Here is a 19,713-nt window from a genome sequence, read left to right on the forward strand (position 1 = left end):
GTTTCTTTACAACTTGTGAAAGTCAAACGCCGGCTCCTTGAAGGAGCAGATATGCTCCTTCAAGGAGCATATCTCCTCCAGCAGATATGCCTGGAAGGGCATATCTGCTGGACCCAGTTCCTCGTATCCATCAGCGGTTTTCTTTGAACACAACAGCGCAGATCACAAAGAGACCTACTGCTGACAAAGTCCCCACCGTACTAACAGGTAGGTCCATAATTTGTTGGACTAAGACGCAATTTTTGTTGTTTTTTGACTCTCTACACTATCACAGAGGAGTAAAAAAATATGTGATTGAAATGTAGAATTTCAAAATTAATTCACGAGTTTTAACAGAAGTGTTGAATTTGTGTTCTATAGCGTTTTAAATTAGTCACCCAAAGAGATGTCTGTGCGTGAGAAGGTGGCCCAAATTAGGTTTATTTTGCGTTTTCAGCTTATAAAAGTGGATGGTGACAGGATTTTTTCCATGTTTAAGAGAAAAACATCTAACCAAGTAAACAATACTCTTGAGGTCTATCATTGCCAAGGTGTACAATAAAGAGACATTTTCACGAGTGGAAATATAGGTTTACAGCAAGCTGCAAAACATGGTTAAGCTGATGATGGAAGAAGCAGGATGAATTTTGTGTCAAGGCAAAGAAGTGGGATGCTCTTGTATGGCCTGGTCACCTGATCTGATAAATTCTAGACTTCAGGCAGTTATTGATGACAAAGGATTTTCATCCAACTATTAAAAACAAGCCCCATATTTAAAATTATCTTCCTGAAGGCTGAACCATGAAATAATGGCCAGAAAATCCCATTTTTTGTTTTAAAAAAAGTGTTTGTAACTTCAACTATTTCAAGTGTTTATTGAACCTGCTGACAAACGTAAAAAGGAAATCCATTATTTTTCATTTGCGTAAATGAGTTTTAATTTGTGTCATTTTGGCTACATCTGACATTTTTGCGCAATTTAGTGTGTAATTTATCACACTGATGATGTAGAGATATCAAAAACCCACTCAAAAAGGTGTCAAATATGACACACTTGACCATAGTCTCTCGAATTACTCCCGAACTTCTGAAAAAAATGACTGCACTTCCTGTACAGTTAATGCAGACATTTATTCTTGAGTTCAAGCTAAAAGTCATATAATCACATGTTGATCGACATGGTGGTGTACAGAGGCAAAACTTCTGCTGGACAAATATATCAGTTTTCCCAAGTAATGTTAGCTGAATCTTTAAAAATGTTGATTGGTGTTGAGTAATTTGGTTCACAATTTCCAAACGGCCGTTAAACCTTTAAATATGCTAAAACTCTGCTTGCATTTTTAAAAAAGTCTGCAGGGAAATAAAATTAAATAATTAAAGCACACAGCTACATTCACACATTGTTACATGACGTGTCCTCGTGATGATACCTGACACCTCAGGTGCGCCTTTAGCCCCGCCCTCCTGACTGTACCTGGCTGAGGGAAAGTGGGAGAAACAAAGCAGCGTCGACTATTATTCCAGGATCCCTATTTATATGGTTGAAAGGAAAAACTGACCTTTGGACTCCTGGCGAGTTTTTTTTTTTCTTTTGCTCTCTTTTATTGTTCACAATGGATGATCCGTTTTTTAAGTCAGCGTTACCTGCGCAAGACTCCTCTGTGGTGGATGACACCAGCCTGGCTTTGCCGGCCGATCTGCGATCCTCAACGCAGCCCGATGAGGACCGGAACCAGCGGGTTCACCGGCAGGTTAAGCTCACAATGTCCAGGAAGTCTAAGACTCAGTCAAATGGTAATGTTCATTTTGAAAATGTATCAGCATCATACTTTGACGCATTTGGGAGAACCCGGGTGCACTGTAAGCCAAGCTAATGAAGTAGTACTAATGAATGAAGTGAATGAGAGTGGTAGCAAATATAACTTCCTCCCACTTTTCAAATCTAATATTTAAACTTTAGGATGTCAGGGACCTGTACAGGTAGATTAGTGAACTATCAACTGTTTTACTGAATAATGATAACCACAAACAATATTAATATGAATAATAATAATAATAGAAGTACAGTTTTTCCTCCTTTCCCACCCTGGTGGCTATGTTACCCTTTCAAAAGGGTCCAAGCTGGAAACCCCTATAGTAAACTATGAAACCCTTTTCCTTTGCCAGACCCTGCTTTGTCTGTCCTGAGGCTGTGGTCTGCATTAAGTGGAGCCTACTAGAAGTCTAGTTATTGTAAACACAGACATTTCTGTAGGTGGAATGCACACTTCCTAGTTAATCCTCTTGTCTAACAGGTTTCTGCAGTTCCCTAAAGGTGATAACTGCCAGAACCTGAGTTTACTATGTCACCCACTGATCAGCCCCGTGTGCGTATTTATTAAGTATTGGTAGCCAAAAATAAAGAGGTAGCTATTCAATTTTGCAGACGATAAAGAATAAAAAGTAATATTGTCTGTATTTGGACAGGTTTGGATGAATTTATGAAGCATCGCTGACTGTTAAAAGGTTTGTTAGGTGTGTTTACACGGATGGTTAACCACATGAGTCAGCAATACCCTGTAAATAAAAATGAAAGAATTTATTTACTGGCTTCCTCTTAAGTCTTTGTGGGATGCAGAGTGGTATTAGAGGACATTGCAAGAATTTTTATTATTTGCATTATTTATTTTGTGACTCCTTACCACCCCTAATTTTTTCATTGTTATAATAGAAATCAAGGTCCCACGCCGGTACGGTTTCTCACCAGATAAAATGCACCTAATTCTTATGGATTCATTCCACACTTTTAATTATCAAAGACTGACTAATTATCAGCATGATATGTAATATAAGCTTAGACACACAGTGGCATGGTGGTGCAGCGGTTTGCACTGTCACCTCACTGCAAAAAGGTCCTGGGTTTGGATTCACCGGCAGGCCGAGTCCTTTCTCTTTGAGTTTCACCGGCAGGCCGAGTCCTTTCTCTTTGAGTTTGCGTGTTCTGCCTGTGGCTGTGGTAGATATTCCCACGGTCCAAAGACATTCTTGTAAGGTTAACAGGTGAATTTGCATTTGCATTTGCAATTAACACTACATTTGCCGCAGGTGTTAATGTGACTGAATGGTTGTTTGTCTCTGTGGATTGGCCTTGTGATAGCCTGGTGATGGGTTCAGGGTGAGCACCGCCACAACCCTGAATTTGATAAGTAGAAAAAAATGGATGGATTACATGTATTGACATGGCTGACTGTTTTTGTTACTGACTTACAAGGTTATTATAGTTAACTAAAACGACAAACTACAAAGTCAAGCTAGATGTGAAAAAACATTTAAGTAAAGCAAAAAAAAATACTGAAAGTAGCAAAACAATTTTCTGAACTTAAAAAACTAAACTAAAATTACATTTTTGGGAAATAGTTTTAGTATTTGTTAGTTTGGTAAAAAAAAAAAAAAGTATTAGAGCAGCAAAATTCTGCATTACAGGTGGGTGGATAGATCCAAAATTGGATGATATTGATACCAAAGTTGATATTGGTATATTTTGTATCTGTCTAAGTTCAGTATGTAGTCCACTGAATTGTGTTAAATGACACATTTGAAAAAAGAAAAATGCCTGAAACTTTTGGTGTTGGCTGTCTCATTTATTTTATTTATAGACTGGAGAATATTTAAACAACAGAAGTTGACCCAAAGTGATGTAGAGACAGGCACATTTACATTCCAGCTCTTCAAAAAAAAAAAAAAAACCAAAAAACCAACAACAACAATTTTTAAAATACATGAAAAGCTAACAGGCATGTGCGTGTGTGTGTTTTAACTAATTATTGTGGAAGGTAAAATTCACACATTTAGTCATCATTAAAATATGATCAGAATTTTTAAATTGATGGTAAATGGCCTGTATTTGTATAGCGCTTTACTTAGTCCCTAAGGACCCCAAAGCGCTTTACACATCCAGTCATCCACGCACACATTCACACACTGGTGACGGCAAGCTACATTGTAGCCACAGCTGCCCTGGGGCGCACTGACAGAGGCGAGGCTGCCGGACACTGGCGCCACCGGGCCCTCTGACCACCACCAGTAGGCAACGGGTGAAGTGTCTTGCCCAAGGACACAACAACCGAGACTGTCCGAGCTGGGGCTCGAACCGGCAACCTTCCGATTACAAGACAAACTGCCAACTCTTGAGCCACGATCGCCCTACGAATTGATGATGATTCATCAAATAAATTATGACTTTATAGGTCAAAAGCACCTATGTAGGTATTGGTATCTGGAATACTGGCCGTGTGTTCACTTGGTATGCATTTCAAAATTTTCAGCATTACTCTGAATGTCTACAAGACTGAGAGTCAACTGCTTTTAAAAAGTTCCCTTTGTACAATAATAATTAAAGAAAAAACAAACAAACTGCTAAAACTAAACATTTTCCAACAATTAAAAACTAAACTGAAACAAGAAAAACCATCCTAACTTAAACTAAACCGAATTAAAAACAACACGTCAAAATGAAATAAAAACAAAACTAATTAGAAAATTAAAAAATAAAATAAGTCTTCTGAACTTTCTGCTGATTATAATAAAATTGTTTCTCCTAGAATCACAATAGTTCCGTGCACAGGGCACAAGAGGTCACTTACTGATAATGATAAAGTGAATCATGCTCTACTGCTGTGACAGTCACCAGATGTCAGCCAAATGGAAGGTGTATTTTCATCAACAAGGAAACCACGTTACACATGCTCAGAGTTCAAGGACGTTTTAAATTATACTTAATACAAACATGCCTATTGTGTCACAAAACAATATTTAACAGATAGCATTTAATGTTCAATCCATTTAATCTCACTGCTTTGGCATCTGTCTTCCGTCCTCTTTTTACCGTAAAGATGACATTTATTTTGCAGGTTGCACAGAGGCCTGCAGTACACCGTGAGTGTGCACTGTCCTTTCAAAACTGAGGAAGCCAGAGTCGCAATCACGATCCAGATATGAGAACACTAACATGTGTGGCGGGAATTATCATACTAACCAAACCTCTTTGACTTGTTTCAGGTGGTGTCTATTCACAGAAATATGAAACGGGGAGCTTTGATGATGCAGATGGACTTTTAAGAAACATGAAGGTGAGACTATCCTTTATTTATTCTTCTGTAGTGCTTCATGCACCACCACATGCACCTAAACATTTTGGGGAAATTTGTCATCCTAATGGATCACTAAAATATTCATCTCGCTTCTGTTTTTTATAGCTAATACAGATCTGAAGTATGCTGATTCCTCCACAGATATTAAGCAGATTCAGCTCAGTATGCTTGCTTTAGTCGTCCCTGTACAGAATGATTATAAAAGGATAAACTACTTGAACTTGTGGCCTCATACTGTACTGCACTTTAAATATTGTACTCCATAATTTGAATACAGGCAAATTTCTGTGTGGTATCCTGCTGCTGCTTTATGCACGCTCACAGAATCCAAGCCTATTAAATAATAAATCATTGTATTCTTTTCGTATCTTATCTGTTTTGCAACAGTGTTTACTTTATGTGCGTGGATGCTTGAAACAAGAAAAAAAAGCATATTTGAACAAGAGCAAGTGCTACGTTACACACCAATGCTAAGTGTCATGCAAATAAAATATTAGCATTTTACTCATCAGAACTGGAGCACAGACTTCCTGCACAGGCTATTAGTTTAATTAACTGCACATCAAAACATATTACTTATCACATAAATCGCATTATGGCTCAGCGTATTAAAAATACTTGGAAACTAGGAAAAGAAGACCAGTTTGACTGATTGATTGGCACACCAGAGATTAATGTCACTATTTGTGGAGGAATTTTTCGATTTCGGTTTCAGATCTATAGCTGAACTGTGAATGTAAAGTCTTGATTATACTTGTACTAGTTTGTGAATCTTCGGTCTAAGTAAATTCTGGCATGAGATGTTGAGTGCGAGGGACATCTGTTTGCCTGCCTGTGACCGTGAAGACTAGTCCACATAAAATTGACATTACTATGCACAAACTACGCCTCAGGCAACAAGCTTGAAAGGAGTATAACAGGAAACACAAATCAGCTATTGGGTTTCGTGTCTGCAACAGAGTATAATCAAAGCTTAGTAGTCAGTGTGAATTTCTGTGAATATCAACAGTAACAGATTTATTATTTTTGCTAACTGATCATAGTTAATCACCATATTATCACAAACAGATGGCACGTAATTGCCAACTAGACTTAATTCACTCTATCACTGATAGCAGACTGATTTTCATGTTATTGACATTTTATTGCACCAAAGTCACTTTGAAAACGGCAGCTGACTTCAAGTGGTGGCAAAACTGCTCCCTGTCTTCAAAGCACCCATTTGAAATTGCATGTTTATTGCACACAGTCATAATAATTTTGCTCATGCCGCGTTCTCCAGGTGTTGTTTTCCCTTGTGTGACTCTAACATCAGAGTTCCAGTTCAGTGACTCAGATTCACTGAGATAAATCCTAGCTGATAGTGACATCGTGAGTCATCGCAGCCACACCCCAAATAGCAACTTAGTCATTCACACAATTTAAAAAGCTGAACTAAAATTAAATAAACAAATAAATACAAATAATAAATTAATCCAAAAGTCTATGAACATCCTTATGTCTTGTTTAAAGTTGGGGAGTGGTTTCCTTATTTTCAACCCATTGTAAAGAAAATACATGTAGTAGCAGCTTGTGTAAATAGGCAATTACTATAGATTCTAATTGTGGACTATAATGTTTCTCTTTCTATACAACATATAGATCTGATTACGACAATAACACATTAAAGAAATAAGTCATATATTTTAAACCACATCAGTATTCCTTTGTGCTAAAGTTTGGTGCACAGTGATAAATGCATTGGGATGGTGTTACCAAGACATCATAATGACCTTTTGCACAGGTAGTTGCTGAGCAGTGCTGTGTATTTCTGACTATAATGACATGCAAGTATAAAGTCCCATACAGTGAAAGAGCAGGGTAACCAGGCCAGTGTATTAAAGCTGTTTTTGTCTTTCCTTCTCACAGGTAAATAGATCGACCTTCTCCAGTCACTCCTTCTCTGGCGACCATGAGCACAAACCATTCAGGAGGCTGGAAGTGTCCGCTCAGTCAAGTCCAGAGCAACCTTATAGGCACTTTAAATACAGTACTTACCATTCTGGGATGCACACCCCTCCAGGACCAAGCCATTCACCCAAAGTGGGCACTCACTTTGCAAAGTTGCCTTCCTTTCACCACAATGCTTTTTCAGTATTACCTCATAGTACATACACACCTGCACGAGGGACCGTCCGGCAGAGGACGCTTAGACAGACCGTAGGATCACAATCTGTATCTGTAAATACTGCATTTCAGAAAAATAGAGAATATGGTTCCCCTCGGACTTACAGACAAAGTACTGTGAAACCAACTGTGCAGAGACGAAATGGTGATATCATGTTTGGTTCTATCCGGCCTGAGGATGGCTCGTTCTTGATAGAGCAGTTGAGGGAAAGGGGCCACCAGAAATCCCTCAGAGTGAACACATACTCGCCCTCTGTCAGCAGTGTGGAGACGGATGCTGGCAGGCGGGCAGCAGTGCAGTTACCCATTAAGCAGACGCAGGCGCAGAATGTCATAAAACTGTAAGACCTTTGTTCTGTACATTCTTTATTTCAATATGATCCTGTATTGATAATCTACATTTTGAAACATTTGTGGATTTTCACACAGGAGGTCAGTAAGCAAGACTCCAGTGATGACAATGGAGAAGGCTGTGCAGCTTTTGACCCAGAATGAAGAGGAAACACTGATCTTTGCAACCAGTTTCATACAAAATCAATGCTTCAAGAGTGCCATTGCTAGAGGCAAGGTATGTTTAATCACAGGTATTTTATGTTTTAAGGATGCAGAGCGGTTATAAATCCTGATACGTGAATTTGTCAATCGTTGGTCCAGTCTTGCTTTTTCTTTTTTCTCCAGATTTGCCATGTGAATGGGATTGAGAAGCTCATGCTTCTATTTAACAATGACAGCGAAGAAGTGCAGCGTGCCGCTGCTGGGGCGCTGCGTAATGTTGTTTATGAGAATGATGAAAATAAGCTTAAAGTTAAGGAAAACGAGGGCTTGTCTTTCATTCCTACTGTACTGAGTGGCAGCCGTGATAAGGAGACCAGACGGCAGCTTACAGGTTAGTTTGTGTTTAAACATGCTACATGTCCTAATTTTAATCTGATTAGGTTTGCAAATTTCAAGCTCTCGTCAAAACTGGTTTTGCTTTCTTTAAATAAACATTGCCTTTGATACATATGAAATCATGCTCTAAGACTCGTATATGCAATACAGCACTAGCTTATTTATATTTTTGTGATGAATCTCCTTGCAAAAAAGTAAATCTCAATCTCTCGCACAGGTCTTTTGTGGAACCTCTCCTCTCATGACACGTTGAAGGAGGCTTTTCCAGAAAATGCCTTATCCACTCTCAGTCGCTCCGTTCTCGTTCCCAGTTCTGGCATTTTTGAAGGCGAGAATCCGAAAGATGAACTGCTAGTGGATGATGAAACTTTCATCAATGCCACCGGCTGCCTGCGGTAGGTTCTCTTTTGTTAGCTGCGAAAAAAACTGTACTTGGTGGGATGTTTTTCATTGGGATAAACCAAAAACTACTGTAGGTGTCACTTAATCTGCTGATTCTAAACAGAAGAGGTCGAAGATTTCAGCAGATCAAAAGATATTGTTTGGGATCATAGCATTTAATTCCTGAAGGACAAAAAGTTCTTCTGCTTCTGAATTTATCACCTACATCCTCAAACTCCAGGGATTTGTACTGTGTGACATAGATTAGATCTGGGGCCTCCAGATGGATCGGCATAAATGGAAAACCTGGTGTAGTAGTGTTTTGTAACCCCAGGGGCTTGTGTTTGTTAGATCTGCCCATAGTTACATTGTGTTTTTAAAATGCTTTCCAACTTTTTTTTGGAACTGGTTAAACTCTCACATTGCCAGTAAGCTATTGCAGTACCATCCAGTTATTTGGTTATTATAGTGGCTTAGTGCATCTGCATTAATTGCAGTAGCATGACTGATGAAGGCAATGATGAAGTACGGAAGTACGATTTTTAGTACCTCTAATATGTCTCTTTGAAATTAAAAAAAGGTCATTTCTCAGCTTGTGTCTCTTTTGTATATAGCATATGTGAGTGCAAGGGTACCTGTGCTCATTTAACAGTATCAATGTACTTTTGGCTTCTTTCTTCATGAAATCTAAACGTAAACTGAGCCAAATATCTTCGGATAAAAGTTATTTCTCCATCTGCTCTATAAGCTTTGGCACTGACCCTGGGTATCAGTGACAACTAAGATGACAGTGACTAAGTCAGAAACAGGTGGTAGGAAGAGGTTGTTGTTTTTTTTCCCATTATGCAGTGTTCTTTCCATTTCACCATATATGAAAATTCATTTCTGTGTGAAACAAACGAACAAAATAGGTAATGCATTAGCAGAAAATTACCAGCACATTTTCTGTGTTTTACTGTTTGTTTACAATGTGGGATGGAAATGACTGAAGATGCAAAAGCAACCTAAACAAAGAGTATCAGCTGACCCATCAAACAAAGTAGACTGCTGATCTACCAGGATAGGAAACTAGGCTTGGCTCTCTGGTCTACCTGAACTAATGCTATTCTCAATTTTCTCATTGGTGTAGATTAGAGGGGTATGTGTAGAGACCCCGATGGAGAAAGGTGAACAGTATAACAGTGGAAATCACCAAGAATTTGAAGGAGCGTGCAAAGGGCAGAAGAACTGTATGATGGTTGATTTAAGAAACATCTGGGGTTCATCTAGCAGCTCTGTGAAAATGTCTGAAACTGCCTAGTCACTAAAATTATAATAAGCAAAAGAGTAACTACCATCCATTTTTATACAGTGTCTTTACTATCATGTGATTATGTCAAACCACAGTTTATGTACTGGTTTCTGAGATTATGCCTCGTACTTCTGCCTTGGACTTGTTTAGACACACATCATCTCTCTGTTTGCAAAGCAGAAGATATAAGAGCCACTGCTCCCCTGGCAACTATAGCCAGATGAAAAGAGTGAAAGACTCAATTATTCATCGAGCTCTCTCTTTCCCCAGCTTTGCTGAACTGAAATCATTCAGTCCTCTCTGACCCAGTGTTATCGAGTTCTCCTTATCATGTTCTAAAGCCTTTTGAGCTCCCAGTGGATGAAATAAGGGAGTTCCTCATGGCTGCACAAAGACCCTCTTGTGGGGATACTGAATGTTAATTTTCGTATTTATTTCCCTCTGTTGGTTGGGCTGCATAAGAACAGGATAGTCTTACTAGTCAGTAATATAATTTTTCTGTGATTGAAACGGCCATTGGAAAGATGTCCAAAATAGTGCATCCATTAATTTGCACAATTGCGTGGATGACAGAAAAATATTTTATAGCACTTTTGACTTTATTAAAATGGGCTTATCTAATTGGCACATTTTTGTTTCTAGAAATCTGAGTTCTGCAGGCCAAAATGTCAGGAAAGCAATGAGGAATTGTGACAATCTCATCGATTCTTTGATCTACTACATCCGGGGAACCGTAGCTAACCGTAAGATGGATGACAAGGTGAAGTGAAAACATTTGTCCTCGCTGTGTCTGCGTCACGGCAAACTGCTTTGATTCACAACACTTTTGTTACATGTTCACAAATGATTTTTACTTTCAAACAGATGTAAACTTTGCCTGAATCCTTAGGCACATTCTCTATGTTTCTGTTGTGTCCCCGTATGTTATTAAATTGTTTGCCAGACAATCTTTACTTTCTTTCTTCATCTACATCTCAATCTGCTCTGAAGCCCACGGAGAACTGCGTCTGTATCCTGCACAACCTGTCTTATCAGATTGAGTCAGAGCTTCCGAAGAAAAATGACCAGGTTCTGAGAGAGTCTCGCCAAGACTTGGATTCGCAGCCAAAGACTCCGGGCTGTTTTTCTTATCGCAGTGCCAAGATCACAGAGGTAATCTCTTTACACATTAATGGACCCTGACAACACAAAAGACGTTCTTTTGGTTTAATATCTGAGTGTGAGAGAACGTCTTTAATCATCCTTACTAGAACATGCTCATTTAGCTTTCTCTTGTATTATATTGGTGGTGAGAAACATCCAAACAAATCATGCATTATACATTACTGCTTTACCAGGTGCGCCAGTGTTGCTGCTGTTATGCTATTATCTATGTAGTTAGCCATAGCTCTACATAGCATGACATTCAGAAGCACAACTCTCAAAAGATGATTGTTTTTTCCATCTGCAGTAATTTTATTTGATGCTACGGTTCTGGTCTGACACCTCCGTGCAGTTGCATGGGTGTAGCAACAAAGCAGGCAACAGTGACAAATGGACATGACATCAATGAAGTCAAATACAGCATTAAAGGAGGAAGTGGGGAGGAGGTGGATTGCAACTTTACATCTGGTCGAAAAGCTAAAGCTGCTTTAAAAACACACATCCTGAGCTATCAGTTAAATTCTTGTTGATATTTGCTGACATTTTTTTAATGAGCCTTTATTTAATCAGGAATTCCTTTGAGATTAACATCTCTTTTCCAAGGGAAACCTGGCCAAGAAGGCACGTTGTTAGTGGTACAATTTCAAAATTAAATCTAACATCAGAACAAAGCAAACAAAGTCAGAGTGAAAATGCTATACAAGGTCCAGCTTATGAGTAGCAGTTATACTCTTCAGTTACAGAAGTCTTATAGAAGTCTGAACTCTCCCAGGCAGACAAGAGCGTTCAGCTTTTATGTGCTCTCAGGGTTATCCATGACCAAGGTGCAAAATAAGAAAACACTGTTCTACGAAGTTCATTGCTGACATAAATCCTACATCAATGATCACATAAAAAATTACTAAGTCAAAACATTTGTCTGGTCCTTATTTAAGAAAACAGTGTCATCTTAAATATCACTAAGCCTCTTTAACTTTTTGTCTTTGCTGACATTTAAACAACACTTTCTGTAAACTATGGCTGTGTGGGAAAATCCTAGAAGATCAGTAATTGCTGAAATAGTCAGACCAGCCCAGTTTGGCAGCTACTACCGTGCTCATTCAAAGACATTTAAAGCAACTATCTTCCTCATTCTGAAGCTCGATTTGAACTTCAGCGGATCATTTAAACTATGTCTACATGCCTAAATACACACGGTTGCTGCCATGTCACTGGTTGGTTAGGTATTTGCAGTAATGGGAAGTTGATATTTTTTGCCTAAAAACGTTGTGAGTTTATATGTATATGTAACTACTGACAGCATAGTTTTTGAAAACTACGGGCTTCAATATGCTGTTCTAACAGCGATTTTTATTCTGCCTTCTACAGGAATAAAATCTGACTGCATGGATTTGGTTCTTTCACACTAAAACTGTTGCCAGAAATTTAAACTTCCAGTATGAAAATCTGGACAAATGGATGCACCGCCAGTCTTTAGATGTCCATACTGAATATAATCAATTGTTAACACAGTTAGCCACCTCTTTTTGTAAATTTGAACCCACTGGACCCACATACCTGAAGTCTGTGTCTCGAAAACTCCTTCTTTTCAGTATGCAGTGCATCAGCACCCCCTGCTGGAGCCCAACCCCAACCCCCATGGCACAGAGTGGCTGTGGGACATAATCACAGTCAGGATGTACATATCACTGATGGTCTGCAGTAAATGTGACGCCATCAAGGAGGCTGCCCTTGGGGCTCTGCAGAACATCACAGCCGGAAAATACGAGGTAAGATGTTAAAGACTTCAGCTCTTAATCTATTTATAGGTTCAATGTGTAAGCAGAAAAGAGGCAAGTGTGTTTACTGTGTCTCCAACACTTTTTTAGATGTATGTATGAGTCAAATGAAGGGTAGATTAGTCTGGAATACTGTTTGACAGCTTAACAGATTTAACAGCTTTTGTTTTGGCCAACTGATCATTATGCTTTAGTATTGTTTAGCACATTTATATTTACATATATATGTATTATATAGTCATACATATAAGACATATTTAAAATGCTTGTTCTGTGGCCTGCAGATAAATGGAAGCATTGCCGTTACCATTGTTCAGCGGGAAAATGGTCTTGAGAAGATTAAGGAAATTTTAAAGGGTGAAAGTAGTAATCTAAAGATAACTGCTGTATCTCTAATCAAAAACCTCTCACGCTACGATGAACTTCGCCCTGCCATTGGTAACTTTTGATGTCTCCTCTAAGCTTTTCCCATTATCGTTCCACCACGACCACAAACCGCACTTTTGAACGGCTCTTTTACATGACTTGTTTTACTCCTAAAGCAAACCAGGTGTTGCCAGAGATGGTGAAAATGCTGCCCTTTGACGGCACCGACGTCAACCAGCCCAGTGAGGTGACGATTTCTCTATGTGAAATCCTGATTTACCTGTGCCAGAGTGATGCGAAGAACGCCAACGCAATAATCGAAAACCGCGGCATCCCAAAGATCATCAACATCAGCAAGACAGAGACAGGGTTGGTTACCTTACTAAACCACTCAGATACAAGACTTGAGAAGTTCAATGTTCAATGCAAGATAATGATATACATGCCATTATTTTGTTTGTTATTTTGTTTTGTTTATTTTTATATCATTATTTTCCTAATCCATTGTATTTAGTTCCTTTAAGTAGCAATAACACAAAGTAACTTCTTCAGAGTCTCGGTACTTCAGATAAAAGTGGATAATTCAAAAACTGATGTGAGTAAATGCTATAGCCAGTTCATGCAAAGTTATGAACAGGCTAGCGCTAAGTTATGAGGGAGCTGCTTTCGTAGGTTGTATGGGTGCATGCCACAGAAACACATACCTCTCTATTAGTGCTAATTAACGTACTAACAAATACTAGAATCGTACTAGCGGGAAAAGGTAAAGCCCAGAATTCATGCATGAGCGTGTACGGCATGTCATCAGATAATTGGAATTTTTTAAAAAGCGTGGAAAAGGGGCACACACACCACAAGCACATTAGATTTTGTCTGAAGTGATGCCAAGCAGACAGGAAGCAATTAAAGCTGCCTCTAGACTTATTTTTGAGTCTTGACAAAATCCAAACAGGCGTGGTTGTGAAGGTTACTTGTTATGAAGGTGGCATGAAGTTAAGTATAGAGGCCAAAATATGATTCAATAATATAATATATAAATGTTGTAATTTTAGCAAAGGAATCTATGAGGATTGCTTCACTTTTGGAGTCAATCCAAATTTTACCGTAAGCATAAAAAGTAAAAGTACTCACGGTTCATAAAAACAGCATGTGTGATATTATTTTTAACTTTTCCTTCTCCTCGTTACAGACCCAGTCGTATGGAAAAGGCAGCGTGCCTTCTGCTGCACGTAATATGGCAACACAATGAAGTCCACGAGACCCTCAAGAAAGTGAGTTCCTGCACACGTCACATCCTATCATATCATGTTGCACATGATTTTCTTCATGTCTTTACACTTCATTATGAGCACTTTAAGTTTCTGTCTCAGCACTTAAAAATGTGTTTTAGGCTTAGAGCAGCGGTCCCCAATCTTTTTTGCGCCACGGACCGGTTTATGCCCGACAATATTTTCACGGACCGGCCTTTAAGGTGTCGTGGATAAATACAACAAAATAAAACTAGTACTGGTACCGAAAAAAGAAGATTTATTCATAATACATGTGAAAAGACCCAGGAAAACCGAGTTAACGATAAAAACGATAACAAAATAACGCTGAAAACCGATAAAAACCCTGAAAACCATACATTTCACACCTGAGCCTCAACTCTCGCGGCCCAGTACCAAACGACTCACGGACCGATACCAGTCCGAGGCCCGGGGGTTGGGGACCGCTGGCTTAGAGGGTTGAAATGGCTTCTTTTCCTCTATAAGTTGTTTAATTTAAACAAAGAACTGAGCTGCTAGTTATTGATACATTGCTGCATGTTACATTATTCAACTTGTCTTTCAGAAAAACTACCCTAGAGGTGGGAGGATTGATCTAAATATTGATAGTATCGATACCAAAGCTGATATTGGTATCAGATCAATACTAGCATGACAGGACTGATACTTTGTTTCTATGTTAAGTATGTAGCCAAGTGAAAAATATACCTCAAACATGCACTAGGTTGAACATGCTGAAACGTTTCTATTAACTAATTATTGAGAAAAGTAAAAATCACAGTATTTTTAGTGGTTGTGAAAATGTGTTCAGAATTGGCATATTGGTCATGACTCATCTCATAACTCATGCCACACTGCTCTCTCTTATATAAGCCGCCATTATAGATTAAAGTATCGCCATCTGTATTGATATCAGCAATACTGCCCCTGTATTTATTAGTATCAGATCTATACTATGATCTGCAGAAGGAACTGAGATTATCGGAATTGGTTACCTTGGGAGAGTTTAAGTCTGTTTTAAAGGAACGAGAGAGTGGCTCTTTTACTCAGTGTGATTGTTTTTAATGTACTCTTGGTTTGATCTGCTGTTGTATATTTTGCACATGTTGTTATGGGATATTGTATTTGTTTTGAACGTTGTATATTTATGTGGTATGCGTATTTTGACTTTTGTTGTCATGATGCCAGGTCTCTCTTGAAAATGAGATTTTTAATCTCAATGAGATTTTTTACCTGGATAAATAAAGGACAAATAATATACCAAAATTTGTAGTATTTCACAGCACTAAAATGCACATTTGCATCATTCAGTTCGTTAAATAACTTTTTGATATTTAAGTCTTTAGTTTGGTGCAGTACGAAGACTTACATTATGTTGTTTGATCGTTTGAAATACAGCACGCTAATCTACACTTTTTCCAACAGTGGAAGTTCAAGAAATACGATTTCGTCAATTCAAGGATAAAAAGAGCTTTGAGCTCCTGATGAAACTCAGCCGTGGATTCATAAATGCTATCGGCGCAGTTTTCATCTCATCTGTATCCATGTAGCGACTGTTTTTTTTATTGCTGTTGTTTTTGTTTTGTTGGGGGTTTTTGTCATGCTACCAAACATTGGAAACTACATTGAAACTCTTTTTTAAATGATAGACTTTTTTTGGTTGTTTGTTTTATATTTGGAAATCTCTCTCCAGCTATTTGCCGGAATGTTTGCATTAGTTGGATTCCTGTTATCAAATGTATGTTTCTGATACCACAAAATGAATGAGATGGTTTATTTAAAAAGAGGTAAACCTGCTGATTCATGAAGAACTGTACCACACTTTTTGTGACCTTTAAAGCACCTTTTAGTTGTTAATAATCCTTGTGTAGCATATCATTGTTGTAGTGCCTTATGATAAAAATGACAGATGAATGTAGAACGTTTTTTTTTATAGCAGAAAATACACTAATCATAAGACAGCTATTGAAATTTGAAGTATTTCTTTCTGTTTATGTTGTATGGGTTTTTTCCCCCTCCTTTCTATAACGGCAGCTTGTCAGTTTATAATAGTCGATGTTGTAAGACAAATGAAATCTTTAAAATGAAGATCATCAATGAAAAAGTTCTTTTTTTAAGACAAACCAAATGAAGTTGTACATTAAAGAATACAGAATGCGCTCAAAGACTCATTACCGCGACTCAAATGCTTGTTAACCTGTTCTCTATGTGAAAATGCCTCGTTGATGTCTGAGGCCAGAGATGAACGGATAGACTGCTTCAACTTGCACCAGGAGACCACATCCGTCAGCTAAGAATAGGAAACTGAGGCTACAATTTGCACATGCTGTCCTGCACGGGCATCTCTGAAGGCAAAAGGGGTTCCAACCTGGCACTAGCAAGGTGTACATCATAAAGAAGATATTTCACACTAAACGCCAATTCTGATACCAATTTATGGAGCTGATATGTGGTTATTTCAGAGTTAAAATGAGAGACCAACTTCTTATGAATGTGTTTTAGAGTATGGTCAGAAACTGGTCATAAAGAAATGTCTTGAATTTGCTTTGCAGATTGTTCTATAGTAGTTTCTACATTATGCTGTGTTAGAAATTTTGCACATAGCTTGGTAGATATTAGACATAACACTGATATATTTTGGATTTTCCAGTATCAGCTTATAAGATTGGTTTTAAACTGTTATGTACAAAAAGAAAAGAAAACTCTGATCTCTCACCTTTGGTTTGAGTTGTCACCAGAAATATATCAAATCTACTGCTTGTTGTCTCCCTCATTTATTTAAAAACATATCAGAATATTACAGCTCATACAATATTTACATGACTTTTTTCTTTGTACAAAAAGGTCAGTATAGCTTTGCATTACAGAATGACAAATGACCACAGTCTGCTATGTATTCCCTAAGCTTTCATTTCCCTATGAGAAAACTGCAGACAGTAAACAAAGGAAGATTAACACCACAGTAAATGGTCCGCTCCATCATTCGCTAATAAATTGTGCAAGATGGGGCAAGTACTAGTGGGAGGAAATACTCAGATGTTTGCCTTCTATGTTCATTTGTCAGCCCTCTCGGTGAAGCAGCGGTAACCTTGCAGGGGCCTGCCAGCACGAGCTGCACTGCGGTACGGCTAAAGGGGGGAGGAGTTGGGAGGTTGGGTGCCAATCAACATCAGCCCTCCCGGACAAGGATTTTAAGGTCAAAACTGGAGGGGGTACGTGCACAGCTTTTGCACATCATTCAGTTCTCAATATTCTGCCTTATGAAACAGATCAGAAATGAGAAGAAGGAGACGGTGCGTGAAATATAGGGGAGAGAGAGAGTTAAAACTCAGAGGTAAGAAAACCCTGTCAAACCATTTTTTCAGAGAAATGGTGATCTTACTCAGACTATATTTGAGAGCAAAATTCCTGTAGGGATTCACTGGGAAATCTATCAAGGCCCCACGTGATTTCAGGCGGTGGTTACATTTTTTAAATCAAATTAACAATAACCCACAAAGCAATTAAAGCTCAGTGACAACGATTCCGTCTACATCTACAAAACCACCCTGGACAGAGCAAAGAAAAGACACATGGTGTGCTTCTGCAAGTGCATAAGATATAATGTAGCACGATATGCCAGAAGGCTGCTTTGAAGACTAATATGAATGTATTTTTCTTTTTCAGTGCTGAGGTTTTGTACACATGTTCTACATATCTTAAGCAGAGACCAGATTTAAAGAGCATATCTTATGATCCAAGCTTGTTGGTAACATGTAACATAAGACAGAAAATCCATCGCCTCAAAACGTACTTAATAATTTAATGAGTCTTCTTGTCAAATAGAAATATGCTTATTTCAGAGCTAGAAGCCCATTTTTAGGCCATGAAAATGAAGTCAGGCTGTTATCCTCCAGGGGGCAGTGGTGTACCATAAAAGCTTTAGTTACGTGGATAAAGCTCAAACACTGTACTCAAGTTGACTTTGTCTTTTAATAAATATAAAATTCATGTTTCAGTCTTCATCATGCACGTTTTAAAATGCTCTCATATTAAATCCATCTCAATACTATCGTCTCTTTTTGCTAATCACCCCTAATTCACCAGCTCTTTGAACTGTTTTGGTGACAAATACCACAATTTCCAAGCCCTGGTTTTAACAGGAGTTGAAAAAGCTAAGAAAGATCCAAATCCTTTCAACAATAGCTTCCTTGTCTGTTCACAGCTTATGCGCTTTTGAGAAATGGTCTAGTTTCTTACATCACAAGAAGATCTTCCTCATGTCTTAGCTAATGGTGAGCAGACTTAAAGAAAAATAATGTCATAATGATGGATAATACAAGAAGCCCATGTTATTTATAGACCAGCACAGAAATAATATATGTCCAAATAACCAACAGGAACAGGTGCCAAGAAACATGAGGTTTGTTTGCTGCTGGAGTAGAGCGGGGAAGTGGGCCACACTGACACATCTCAACTGAACATGTTTAATACACAGAGAAAGAAAGGATTTATTCACAGAGCTGCAGCAGTGGTAAACAGGCACAAGAGAGGCCAGCTTTTGCTTTACACTGAGGCTATTGTCAGGGATGTCAGCACCCAGGGGAAACTCCTATCCACTGGCGTGAATAAACCAGCCCAGAGGTTCATGCTTTACTGAAACAAGAAATTTCTTTACCCCTCAGATCTTTTAATAATGTCTGGAATAAAGTACACAGCAATAAAGGCAGCGTTACAGTAGATACTGAGTATGCTAGATGTTTTAGATTAGCAGCTTATTTGCTACAGCCTCACATGGCAATGAAAAGTACAAAAGTGATGCAGTGTTTCCTGCCCAATAAGATATAGTGAAAATTAAGCTTTAAGTCTTCAGGCTCTTTTCGTACCAAGAATAGCATCGTTAGCATGCTAACACCTTCAGTTCAAGGCATTAGCATGCTACATTTGCCACTATTTTTCCTTCTCGCTCTTTAGTATCTCAAATTTTAGACTTAATAACGGGAACTTTCGAATTATTTTTAAGAATTATATTTAAGAAAATTAACTTACTCAGAGGTAAGTTAAAATTTTGAAAGAAATGAAAATGTTACGTTAGCTGCCTATGGTTGGCAGCATGTGGTGCCAAACTGAATCACTGCTTTAAATCTGAAAGAAGTCCTTTGTTTTTAAACCAGGCTGAAATTGTATGAAAACTTGTTACTGATACTGATTTTGCTTGGTGTTTGTTTTTTTGTTTTTTGTTTTTTTGAGGGGGGGGGGGGCTAATATCTAAATATTCTTATATACAGTGTTGGGAAGGTTACTTTTAAAATGTATTCCATTACAGAATACTGAATACATGC

The 19,713-nt window shown here is 38.4% G+C and overlaps 1 protein-coding gene across 1 annotated transcript; it reads left to right on the forward strand.

Annotated features, from left to right (window-relative positions):
• Window positions 1–1,592: 1,592 nt before the first annotated feature.
• Window positions 1,593–15,877, forward strand: pkp2 (plakophilin 2). Its single transcript, XM_063460583.1, has 14 exons — window positions 1,593–1,839; window positions 5,017–5,087; window positions 7,017–7,190; window positions 7,347–7,615; window positions 7,704–7,842; window positions 7,953–8,160; window positions 8,383–8,560; window positions 10,480–10,597; window positions 10,828–10,989; window positions 12,573–12,749; window positions 13,043–13,196; window positions 13,301–13,493; window positions 14,314–14,395; window positions 15,818–15,877. The coding sequence occupies exons 1-14, from the start codon at window positions 1,593–1,595 to the stop codon at window positions 15,875–15,877; spliced, it is 2,232 nt and encodes a 743-aa protein (XP_063316653.1).
• Window positions 15,878–19,713: the final 3,836 nt, after the last annotated feature.

This window comes from Pelmatolapia mariae, linkage group LG17, assembly GCF_036321145.2.
Source record: "Pelmatolapia mariae isolate MD_Pm_ZW linkage group LG17, Pm_UMD_F_2, whole genome shotgun sequence".
Classification (NCBI taxonomy): domain Eukaryota; kingdom Metazoa; phylum Chordata; class Actinopteri; order Cichliformes; family Cichlidae; genus Pelmatolapia; species Pelmatolapia mariae.

What these genes read in the sequence shown, in the direction of transcription:
- pkp2 (XM_063460583.1), top strand. Translation starts at nt 1,593, where the DNA reads ATGGATGATCCGTTTTTTAAGTCAGCGTTACCTGCGCAAGACTCCTCT. An exon ending in GACCAAGCCATTCACCCAAA is followed by an intron (nt 7,191 to 7,346) that starts GTGGGCACTCAC and finishes ACTGCATTTCAG; the next exon opens with AAAAATAGAGAATATGGTTC. An exon ending in ACCGTAAGATGGATGACAAG is followed by an intron (nt 10,598 to 10,827) that starts GTGAAGTGAAAA and finishes TCTGCTCTGAAG; the next exon opens with CCCACGGAGAACTGCGTCTG.